This window comes from Littorina saxatilis, linkage group LG2, assembly GCF_037325665.1.
Source record: "Littorina saxatilis isolate snail1 linkage group LG2, US_GU_Lsax_2.0, whole genome shotgun sequence".
NCBI lineage: Eukaryota > Metazoa > Mollusca > Gastropoda > Littorinimorpha > Littorinidae > Littorina > Littorina saxatilis.
In genome coordinates, this window is record NC_090246.1 from 72,132,786 (window position 1) to 72,145,285 (window position 12,500).

The window sequence follows — 12,500 nt, forward strand, 5'->3', positions numbered from 1 at the left end:
TTCTGTTTGTTCGACAGCTTGACTAAATGTTGTAATTTCGCCTTTCGCGACTTGTTCGCTCTTGGCAGCAGTGGAACGCGTTGCGAATGAGCGCTTCTGGGGTGATAACGCGAGACAACTCCAGTGATCTTGCCGCGAGGTGGCGCCAGTTACCAGCCGGAAAAAAAGGGGCATAACCTCACCAGAACCGACCATTGTCTGTTTACCGTATAAAATGCACGACTTACACTCGAACTGTTACCAAACCGATATATTTATGCTCTTTGGGACCCGAAAAGTGGACAAACACTCAAGTCCTTAATGGCAAAAAACCGTAGGACTTTTAATACCAATTTTACTACTATTTGGGACCATTGCAAGTTTTTTTTTCTCGTGTGATCTTCCGCGAAGTGGCGCCAGTTACCAGCCGACAGAAAGAGGGGGCATAACCTCACCAGAACCGCCCATTTGCGAGATTAAGGGTTCGGTTTCGTAAAATCCACAAGATTGTTTATCTGCTACATGTATGCGTCCCCCCGCACGCAGATAAAATATGATAAGTCTCATTCCTCTAGCTTCTCCTGCGTTTATGGACTACAACTCCAATGTACACTCGTGTTTTGCACGAGCGGGGTTTTACCTGTATGGCAGTATCTACCCCTCACCCCCCCCCCCCACTATGTAAGGGAGCCATACTCCGCTTTCGGGGAAAATATGACAAGTTTGATTCGGGACTACGGCGCGAGCGACAGGCCAGTTCCAATGTTCACATTTGTTTTCTTGAATATGAAGGTTCTGGAACATGTTCTAGTTAATCATCGTAGGTACAATAACTGTTAAACGTATGCCAGCCTCCCCCCCCCCCCCCCCTCCTTAAAATTCTTGAGGTCAAAGGGCGTGTCCTGAAGGATTCCTTCGGGAAGGCAAGATAAGAGTGGTTATAATTATCGGATTCTTTGCACAATGTGGGGTATTTCCCTGGTGATTCATTCGCATTGTTTTTCTTCCGTTACAAAAAGGGGGGACGGTTCGTTCGAAACCCGAAAAGCTGGAAACAATTGTTACTGTTTGAAAAAGAAAACATGTCCTTGTGGTTTTGATGATTAATTAAAACAGTTGAAGACGAAGACGAAAGGTCGAAACTAGTTCATGTTTATGTATTTATGTTGCTGTTTTCTGGTGAGTACATTTGTATTGTTATCTTGCTCGAAAACTGTTGAGTAAAATTGTGCTGGCATTGTTACACAACCCTTCTCCGTCTCGTTACCGCCAGGCCTCTTCCGTTCAAAGGTCACAAGTCCTATTATCATGCCGAAACGACAATAACCATGAGTTTATGTAATCGGCATTTTATTGTGTACTGTCACCTTTCACCTTATGTGCGTGCCTAATGGCTATCGGTTGCACCGAACAATAGTTATGGTTGTTTTGAGCGGATATATCTTAGGCTTATATTTCACTGCTCACGTTTCAATTCTGGAAGTAAATTGATACCCATGACTCGCATGACAACAGCGATATTGGTAATGTGATGCAGTTTTATTTGAATACAGTCGACTCCGGTTAATCGGCCATCCGGATAATCGACCAATTCCGGATAATCGGCCAATTTTCCCTGGGACCGAATCTTTTCTTCATACGTAGTTATGTGTTAAAATGTTCGGTTAATCGGCCACCTCGGATAATCGGCCATAGTTCAGTCAGTCCCAAAAGTGGCCGATTAACCGGAGTCGACTGTACTTTCAAAGCTTCAACGACCTCAAACGGACTGTTTTATCTGTGCGGTCATCTTTTGGCTTAAATTCAAATGACAACGCGCGCTTGTTGCCGCGAAAATTGTGACAAACCTCAAGCTGAAGACTGTGTACCTTAATCTCTGTCTTCCTTGTCTGGTGCGTGTCATCTCAGTTGTTGACTTATGCTGTATGTGGGAGGGTACAGGTGTCTTGTATCTTGATATGGCTTCAACAGACAGGTGAAGGCATCTTCATTAAATTATGCAAAGTCTCTAACGTTGTCTGTCTGTCTGTCTGTCTGTCTGTCTGTCTGTCTGTCTGTCTGTCTGTCTGTCTGTCTCTCTATCTCTCTCTCTCTCTCTCTCTCTCTCTCTCTCTCTCTCTCTCTCTCTCTCTCTCTCTGTGGGCGCGAGCGTGTGTGTGTGTGTGTGTGTGTGTGTCTGTGTGTGTCTGTGTGTGTGCGTGTGCGTGCTCGCGCCCGTGTGTGTGTGTGTGTGTGAGTGTGTGTGTAGGGGGGGGCTGTGTGTGTGTGTGTGATTGTGTGTGTATGTGTGTGTGTGGGTGTGTGTGTGTGTGTGTGTGTGTGTGTGTGCGCGCGCAAGTGTGTTCGGCTTACCGTTTCCGGCTTACGATTTACCATAACTAATGTAGGCACCATTGTACACTTTTCAGTTTTTTAACTTTAAGCACGGTCCTGCCTGTAAGAATTACCTCTTGACACTTGACTTGTACTTAGCACCGGAGTCGGGTCGTGGTTCTCTTATATTGCTGTCGCATTATATCAACTTGCGCTTGGCGGTTATATCGGACATAAATACATCATTCACGTTGCTTAAAGTGTTCTCGTATCGAAATTTCTTCAGTGGTAATGTATGAGACTATTATTTCCGCGAACCTTTGAAGGCTGTTTTTCGCGACTCTCGATTGTTACTTGTCACTAAACCTATAGCTCGAGGCCTATGGTGGGCGTATTGATGATCAATCAGTATATTGGATACCATACATTCTCGTGTGAGCGATCCTGTTCATCACCGCTGATATGTTCAGGGTTTTACACAGGAGACGAGCATCCTCCAACTTCGGAAAAAAACCAATAAGTGTACAGCCTGGCTGGATTTTGTGAAGATAGATAAATGTCGGTTATTTGATTTTTTAACAAACAGCGGTGTCAATATGTGAAATTAATTCAGCACAACAAAATCCAACTCTGCGCAGAAAGCTGCTTCTCTTTTGATTTTGTGTATGTGGCCAAGTGGAATCTGTTACCGGTAAAACACCGAACACTTCTGGTCCTTGCGAACCCTGGACTGTCGAACTTACTTGTCTCCCGGATCTCACTCAGTTACATGACACGGCAGCCAGTGGAATTGCAACACCTTTGAAGTCGCCAAAATAAACTAAAATATTATTAAAGATGTTTCACTCTAATGACCGCTAGGAATTTACGAGATGAGATGCTATCAGAGCGATGGCAATTTCATTTTTGTGTTCCCCTTTCACTTGCCTGAACTGTTGCCTGGATTGATAGCTATCATTTGAATTTGAAGTACATTTACCGAAATACCGAAATACGAGTCACGTCCTCACATCATTGCAAAGTATCCGGATTTGATCGTTCGGAAAACGCTTTGCATGGCAAAACTCGTTGGACCAAATTGCCGATCTGATGCAGTGCGAGATTAAAATCATCCTTCTGTATTTTCTCCTGGGATCCAATGGCTGACTTACTAATCAGGTCAAGTACTGTCCTGGGAATTCGTTTGCGACAGCAAATCTTTTATTTACCAAATGTGGGGAAGGAGGAGAACGACGACGACGACGACGATGATGATGACGATGGTAATGATGATGAGGAGGAGAAGGGAGATGAGGAGGAGGAGGAAGAAGAGGAGAAGGATGAGGAGGACGACGACACTAACTACAATGATTATGCACGCAACACAACATTGCAAATTATATAGACTGCACTGCAAAACTTCCAACCGGAAGCTTCTGTATGTCAGTCTCAAATTAAAATGATACCTGGCTCTTTGAAAGCCTTTGTGTGTGATAGTGCAGGCTCGACAAGCAGTGAATAGAGGAACTATCGTTGGTTGTCAATGTTATTGTGCAACATTACAAAGGAGAACTCCCGAGCTGCATTCCGTCTTTTCAGAGTCAGTTTTTGATGGAGAGACAGTTCTGGCTCGCGCGTCTTAATACTACCTTGGAGCCATAGGCAGTGAAACCACGCAAGCTTGATGACAAAACATGTAGATCACAAACAGTAGATCGCACTGTGTGATAACGGCGTTGTAAAAATTACACTGCTCGAGATATACTCTTCTTTTCTTTTTTTTAAATCGTTTGTAGTGGCAGACAGATAAATAGAGTGTAAGAACACGCAGAGCTGAGATTCAGACTTTTCAAGTGATTTGTTTATTTGTTTGTTTGTTTGTTTGTTTGCTCATTTGTCTGGTATGTTTATTTTCTTGTTTGTTTGTTTGTCTCTTTGTTCGCTTGGTTTGTTTGTGTCTGTTTAATTGGTAGGTTTTTTCTTTGACTGATTGGAGTTCGTACCGGACTTTTCTCGCTCTAACGTTTACTTTGCGGTTGAGTGTTGTGGTAAAACCTAACATGAGAACACTGAAGAACACAAAAGCAGGCTAATTATATGTTTCTTTCTTGCTCCATGACTTGAGTGTGTATGTAGGGGAAAGGCTCCTAATATGGACCGGCTCCTAATATGGACCACCTCCTGTTCTGACAAACTAACGGCGCTAGAGCGCTCAAAACAATTTCATTCGCTTTATTCACCCTCTCTGGATAAGTTGCACATGTCAAAACAGTTGCAGAAACACAAACCTCAAAACCGTTAGGCTTTTTCGCTTTTTTTCACTTTTGGCAGCGTTCACTCTAAATTTGCCGCCTAAAACGGACTCGTTTCTGTCCACAGCCAAAGCTTTCATAACGTATATTGTATGTTCGAAAGTCTGATTTCTGTTAGGAATTCGCGTGGTGAAGACTGCGGTAAATCTGTAGATGATAAGAGAACAAGGATTGTCTCAGAAGAAACGACTAAATGTTTCAGACCGGTAACTTCATTTCAACATTGCACTGTACAATGGACGTTCTATGTGACAGGAGTTTGCTGATTTTGTGTTAAACATTGGAGATAATTATCGTCTGCTAGAATCAGAGATAGGTCGCTTCAGATTGCAGCTTCTGGAAATGTGCAAGGTTTGTTGCCTGTTAAAGAACTGGATTTTACACGTAATGTATGTCATGTACAGTAAGCAACAACAACAAAAAACACACAGCAAATGGCATCGTCTGTCGACTAGTCACAGAAACAAACCTGGCGAGGTATGCGTGTACTTTATACACGTGGAAGAAACCGGAACCATGCGTCTTTGTTATTGACAATATGCTTTTGGATATTGAGAAAAATGGCCGACTTCCGCAGCATTATGCTTTGATGATCGGAAGAGACCATCCAATCACAGCCCCCGAATTCCCCCACGTGTTCATCAGAATAGCTATATTTGTCCATATTGGGCGCCCAGGTTCCTGATATGGACCATTTGTGATTTTTTCTGTATTTAATTTTTGCTGAAGGTCTATCAAAGCTATTTCACTCTAATTAGGCCTAACTGTTAAACTAAGAGAGAAGGACTACCAACCACAAAATGAAACTTCTTCGCAAGAAAACAAGCTAGTTATCAGCAATAAACAAAAAGTGGTCCATATTAGGGGCCCTTCCCCTATGTGTGTGTGTGTGTGTGTGTGTGTGTGTGTGCATGTGTGTGTGTGTGTATATGTGTGTGTGTGTGTGTGCGTGTGTGTGTGCGTGTGTGTGGGGTGGGGGGGTGCTCGCGCGCGCGCAACGCATACAGGCCTATGGGCCTAAGCCCATATATATATGTTACTTTCATTTATGCTCTGGAGAGACGGTTATCACTTTAAAAACGAAAAGATTAAACACAACTCGTATTTATAATTTCACGCTTTTTCTACTTTCAGTTCGTTGAGGGTTGCAGTATCGAAAGGTCTACCGCGTTTGAGTTGACTGTTCGTCTACCAAAGGAATAGACCTTTATCACGAAGACTGTTACGTAAAATCGTGACATGACGTCATCAAGAAGTGCATCATTAGCAGGCTTGTGAATGATTTTTTTCCAGGAGAGGAGCACTTAAAACCCAGAACCCTATTGGTGAAGTAGCCTCGTAGGTTTTACAACCCGATAGAAAAACTTACAGACTACAAATAACGTGTCAACCAAACAGTCATCTCTTCAAGCTAGTGTTTGAGTTTGCAAGCTTATCAAGATTTACAAGCTAGCAACAGGCCAAAACAGAAGTGTCTGTCAGAGTCAACACTTCAAATCGACAAAAGAGCACAACGAACACTTGAATCATTCAGACCAGCAACAAACAAAAACCAACAACAAGAGTTTATAAGATCTTCACCCTAGTAACACAGCAGACAGTCTTTGGACGAACACCAGCCTACAGGTAGGGTAAAACCAAAAATTCTTCACATCGTTATCCGCACATTCTCTCATAAGGACAAAGAAGATACCCCAAGACTTCAGAAACTCTCAGCTCTTGGGACTAAAATAGGGTTTGGAACGAACGAAAGGAGCAAACTGCGAGTAGGCGTACGATCGTCCAGGCTCTATTCAGAGGTAAATACACAACATCGGGACCTCTCAGTCAAGGAAACAACTCTTAAATCTCTGGTCGCAAAAAGGAAGCTTACATTGAAAACCAAACAACTTCAAGCTCAGCCTAGGGGGCAAAAAAGCACGCAAAAAACATTTATCTCAAGACAATTCTCTCAGCCAATAAGAATTCAAAATTGTCAAGATTTCCTTCTAAACCAAGTAATCAGCTCTTGAACGCATAGCAACAAAGCACAAATAAATCCTTCAATCATTAAGCTCAGTCCAGATTGTTTTTAGTTTTTTTGAAAGAAGAAGAAAATCAAAGATAATCTCAAGACCGTTTTGTCAACGAAGGACAACTGACTCAACCTTTTTAAGCAAGTAATCAGCTCGTGAACGCACAGACACAACGATAAAAAGAAATCCTGCAATCATTTAGCTCCAGATTTGTAGAAAAACAATCAACAACAAAAATCAAAGACAACCTCAGGACCATTCTGTCAGCCAAGAACAACTCAACCTTCTCAACCTTCTCAGCCTAGTCAAGAAAGACCTTACTGACCGCAAGAATGCCGAGCGTGAACCAGTTCAAGGCGCTGGGGGTGAGGCTGGCCCTGGTCCTGCATTGCATCTTGGTGGTGTGGCGGGTGGCCGTTTCGTGGAAAGATGACCACTACTGGCTGCTGTTGACCGCCATCGTCCCGCTGGTGGTGGAGGGACTCTACAACGCCTTCAAGCAAAACGGCGTGGAGTGGAAACTGTGAGTACTAGTTTATGACCATTTTTGTAAAGATTATTTTTCATTTTCATGTCCATAACATTATTGTCCCATCGCTGGAAAAATTCGGGTAGTTTTCTCCCAGTGGAAAGCTGGCAGCAACAGAGTCGCGCTACCCAGGGGTGTTTGTGTTTAGGTATAATCAGCCACCTGAACGTATGCCAGAATGACCGAGGTCTTTTACGTGCCAAAGTGGTGACACGGGGGTACATGAATACCGTCTCTGAGTCTGCACACAAAGTTGACCCGTGTCCGTCCCGCGCGGCCCGTATTCCAACCTGTGACCCTAGGATCATAAGTCCAGTGCTCTACCAACTGAGCTACCGGGCTAATGAGGATGCTTAGAAGAAGACACAAACGATAGAAAGAAGTTTCAATCTCATCATAATGGGAACGAATTATCGTGTGTTCTAAAGTATTGTTTTTCTTTCACCAATCCGCCATGATGGTTATTTACTGTCCGCGTCGTTGCAATCATGTTCGTTCGGGTTTCCATTTTTCCTTCAGTATATGTTCGCTTTGTTTTGGGTGTGTGTGTGTTTTTCTGGAGGGGGGGGGGTGTTTTTCTTCAGTTCTTTTTTTTGAGTTTACACTGTGTGGCAAAGCAGAAACTGTATTTTAGCGAAGCCCTGTATAGCGGGGTTTCTTTCTCTGATTTCCTTTAATGTCAAAAAAACAACTCACCTAATGTTCACTTAATCACCCCAGCAACCTACCATGGCAGCCAACCAAACAATCAAACAATGGGCGAATAGATTTACAGAACTAGCTTGAAACATGCTTGAAATCACCACCAGGGTTTTCGTTGTGTAGTTCTGGTAAAAGTTCTTTGTGAACCAGGTGGAGCCCCTCTTATTTTCATATGTGAGATCTTTTGAATTTCTTCTTTTTCAAAAGGCAGAATATTCACACTCGGAAAAATATGAAATACGAAATGTGCAATAACTTCTACCATTTGCATGGGCTACGCTTTATGCATTTTCGTAGATTGAGTTCGAGAGAACGGAATACCTGCTATGAATGAGTTGTTGATATGCCAAACAGTGTAGGATCCCTGGGTTCTGTAATCCTATTCAAGCGTTCGACGGCTTGCATGAGGTCTTGTAATGACACGACTTAATGTAAAGCAAGCTGAGAAATCTAGACCTGCCTGTGTTCTGCTAGCTATTTCATTTTTTAACACGAAGAAGCGATTTTGTTTCTCTCTCTGAACAAGTTCTGACTTGAATCGTACTCTTGCTCTAAAGACGCTTTGTGGTATATTGTGCATTCTCATTAATTTGAATAAAAATTTAAGATTTTAAATAAGTTCTCCCGAGACTACCACTTTCATGCAAGGGGATCCTTTCTGTCACTGTCCCCGAACAAGAAAATTGTCAAAATCTCTCTCTCTCTCTCTCTCTCTCTCTCTCTCTCTCTCTCTCTCTCTCTCTCTCTCTCTCTCTCTTTCTCTCTCTCTCTCTCTCTCTCTCTTTCTCTCTCTCTCTCTCTCTTTCTCTCTCTCTATATATATATATATATATATATATATATATATGGCATGCAATGCACCACCATTAATATTCTTAAATCTTTTCTTTTAAATAGAAAACAAATTACATTTACTAATGCATCATATTCAAATGAAAGTACTTTGAAATATGGGGTCCCACAGGGATCTGTTTTAGGCCCATTATTGTTCTCCATTTATGTCAATGATTTACCACTGTACATACATAATAACTGTGAGTTGTTTGCAGATGACACTACTATTCATTCTAGTCACCATTCCATAAATTATTTATCAAAAACTCTACAAGAAAGCATTGATGCACTCCTGAATTGGTCAGAGTTAAACCATATGTCTCTTAACCATACTAAAACAAAATTTATGCTAATAACCACAAGACAGAAACGACAAAATCTATTATCGAGCATTCCACCTCTTTATATTAAAAATCAAGTATTGGAAGAAGTGTCTCACCACAAAGTCCTTGGGGTAAAGATTGATAATAATTTATCATGGCATGATCACATTGATTACATCTGTAAGATTGCTTCCCAAAAAATATATCAGTTATCAAAAATAAAACATTTCTTGAATCTCCACTCGCGAAAGATTTTTTTTTACAATCACATCTTGTCAAATATTGATTATGCATCCACTGTGTGGGATTGTGCAAGTGCTAATGTTTTGAAACCTTTAGCCAGTCTTCACAGAAGAGCAGTTAAGCTTATTATGCTAAAAAATCACACTCCTTCAGAATCTGATTATACAAATTTGCAAGTATTACCATTTCAAAAAAGGTTAATGTATAATAAAGGTGTTATAATGCATAAAGTGATGTCAGGATATGCACCGGAGACATTACGTGATAATTTTATTTTGAACTATAACAGACTAAAAATCATCACACCGACTCCACGTATTGACCTTTTCAAATCAAGCCTTCTATATTCAGGTGCGGTCCTATGGAACTCACTTCCTATTTTTCTTAAGCATAAAACAAACACAGACAGCTTCAAAAAAAATTATATGTCGCACATAATGCAACTAAACATGTGCTGAATGGTTCAACAATTCATTTAAAATGTATGTGCATGTTAAACTAAATTATAATAATATGAAGATCTAAATTAAGATATGTTAAAAATTGACATATTTATTATTGGAAATTGTACTTAAAATGCAGCATGACAAATTTATATCTGTATATATATATAATGTATTATAAGTTTGATGTGATAGTTATTTGATTATATTGTTTTCTGTTCTTGTTGACCCTATATTATATCTCTCTCTCTCTCTCTCTCTCTCTCTCTCTCTCTCTCTCTCTCTCTCTCTCTCTCTCTCTCTCTCCCGCCCAGCCTGTACTAACACATTATCTAGGAATCTAGCATAGACACTTCAGCTTTGTTGCCCTAAAACATCTGTGTTAAAAAGGACACGGGCAGGAGAGCTTGGTGCAAACTTCAACACAGAAGTTGTCTTGATGTCAAAGTATCAGCCGGAAATTTCTTTGAAACCCTGGAGGTAACAGCAAAACTGGGAGAGGAGATTACAATATGTTTTAGCGGCGTTAGCTTTGCGTACTAGCCCAATAAGGATGACCTCACGGGGAGTGTTGCTTTCAGGGGACAAAAACATTGAGACGTGATGCTGTAGTGTGTGGGTTTTGTAACACATGCACGCAAGCAATCAGGCAGGTACACACACACACAGACACACAGACACACAGACACACGCACACACACACACACACACACACACACACACACACACACACACACACACACACACAATGACGACCGCAAAATGTATGGGGTTGCGTTGGGAAACTGCCTGTATTTTCTGTTTTTTAATTTAAAAATATAAAAATTATGATCAAAATTAAATTTTCGAAATCAATTTAAAAACACTTTCATCTTATTCCTTGTCGGTTCCTGATTCCAAAAACATATAGATATGATATGTTTGGATTGAAAACACGCTCAGAAAGTTAAAACGAAGAGAGGTACAGAAAAGCGTGCTATCCTTCTCAGCGCAACTACTACCCCGCTCTTCTTGTCAATTTCACTGCCTTTGCCATGAGCGGTGGACTGACGATGCTACGAGTATACGGTCTTGCTGCGTTGCATTGCGTTCAGTTTCATTCTGTGAGTTCGACAGCTACTTGACTAAATGTTGTATTTTCGCCTTACGCGACTTGTTTTACTTTTCTTTTACAGTCAAAGAATGTATAAATTCCAGAATTGTCTGTTCTTTGTTGATCTTAAACTTGCCTAATTTTTCTGTCAAAACACGTTTGGCAAGAGAATGTGGTCATGGATCAGTTTTCTTTTGTCTTGTTTTTCCGAATGTTAGTATATTCTATTTTTATTTATTTTACAGTTGATTTTTTTTTTGCTCGTATATACAGGCTTGTGTATGTGCATGTGCGAGTGCGTGCGTGTGTAAATATATGCATGGGTGCATGCGCATGTGTGTGTTATTGTTTTTGTTGTTGTTGCAAAAGGCCTAAAAAAGAAAAGGAGGGGATATTGATTTCACTATTGTTTTAAGTAAAACACCTATGAGAGAAATAGAGAGAAAAGGGGAGGGGAAACACAGAGAGAGAGAGAGAGAGAGAGAGAGAGAGAGAGAGAGAGAGAGAGAGAGAGAGAGAGAGGGGGGAAGGTGAGAGAGCTAAAGAGGTTCTCATTATCCAGTTTTGAATGTGTGTATAGGCAGGACAGACAGATGTTCAAGACGGTTAGTGTGCTTTTAAAATGGTGATTTTTTCCGTTGCTATGTTTTGCATTATAAGAAAAGATCCTAACCTCACTCCTAGCTCGCGATCAGTTCTATATATACACAGTCTATCCACACAGTCAACATGGCAAGTGATGGCCCTGCACTCCTGCGATTGGAATGAAGTGTTTGGGGGCAACAAAATTCTCAGCCCCTCCGTGTTTCATGTTTGCTCAAACATGTACGATAAAGAGCCTGCATTTAGCGACCTCTTCAGATGACCTCTTGTGTAGGGATTGCCCCTTTGACGAGTCAGTTTGTTTTCACGTTAAAGCCGCGGCGATTTTCGTTTGCATTTCTGAAAGGCAGGTTTGAGGAACAGCTCTGAACACTTACATAGAACAGTGCCATCCTCATTTATCATAGACGATAATAGAAGTACACGGACCAAAAACTGACAGCAAACTGGCCCTGGTGGTTTGCTAAAAGGTTAATATCACCTCTCAGTGCTGGACCCTGTTTTTGTCAGTCGACCCATGTGCACGCAAGGTTGGGAAAATCAGAAATGTTGGTTGGTCAGCATGCTCAGTTGGACGCACCACTCAGTCCAACGCCCCCTCACCCCGGGTCAGGCAAAGAATATGGAAATTCAGTTACGATAAATGTAAACATGTTCAACTGGAAGACGTGCGTGACACTACTGGCACTAAATACTGTATGTCTTCTTCCTACTCAGCAAAATTAATACTCTGACACTACATTATTGAACCCAAACAAAGTTAAACAAAAGAAGCAAGCTTTTGTTTCAACTAATCATATAATTCAGACGTAATTGATCCAATGTATTCCCTGCCAATATATATGCCAACCATACTTGCTGTAAGATGAAATTTTTCCGTCGTTTATTTGTATTAAACACCGTCGGTGTCGACAGTTTTGGGGTCATTAAAAAAAGCAAATCGCGTACTTTTCGTCACACACACACACATACACACACACACGCACACACACACGCACACACACACACACACACACACACACACACACACACACACTGACACACACACACACACACACACACACGGATTAAGAGCATCCTTGAACACATCTCATACTAAAATGTGACGGAGCGGCTGTTGTCTGCGCGTAGT

The 12,500-nt window shown here is 41.4% G+C and overlaps 1 protein-coding gene across 1 annotated transcript in view; it reads left to right on the plus strand.

The window, feature by feature from the left end:
- The window catches only part of LOC138959663 (transmembrane protein 26-like), a 32,973-nt gene that overhangs the window by 4,211 nt on the left and 16,262 nt on the right, over window positions 1–12,500 (plus strand). Inside the window, exon 2 of the mRNA XM_070331240.1 lies at window positions 5,718–7,121. Coding sequence (XP_070187341.1) covers window positions 6,931–7,121 — 191 coding nt within the window. The 5' untranslated portion in view covers window positions 5,718–6,930. The remainder of the gene's footprint in view (window positions 1–5,717; window positions 7,122–12,500) is intronic.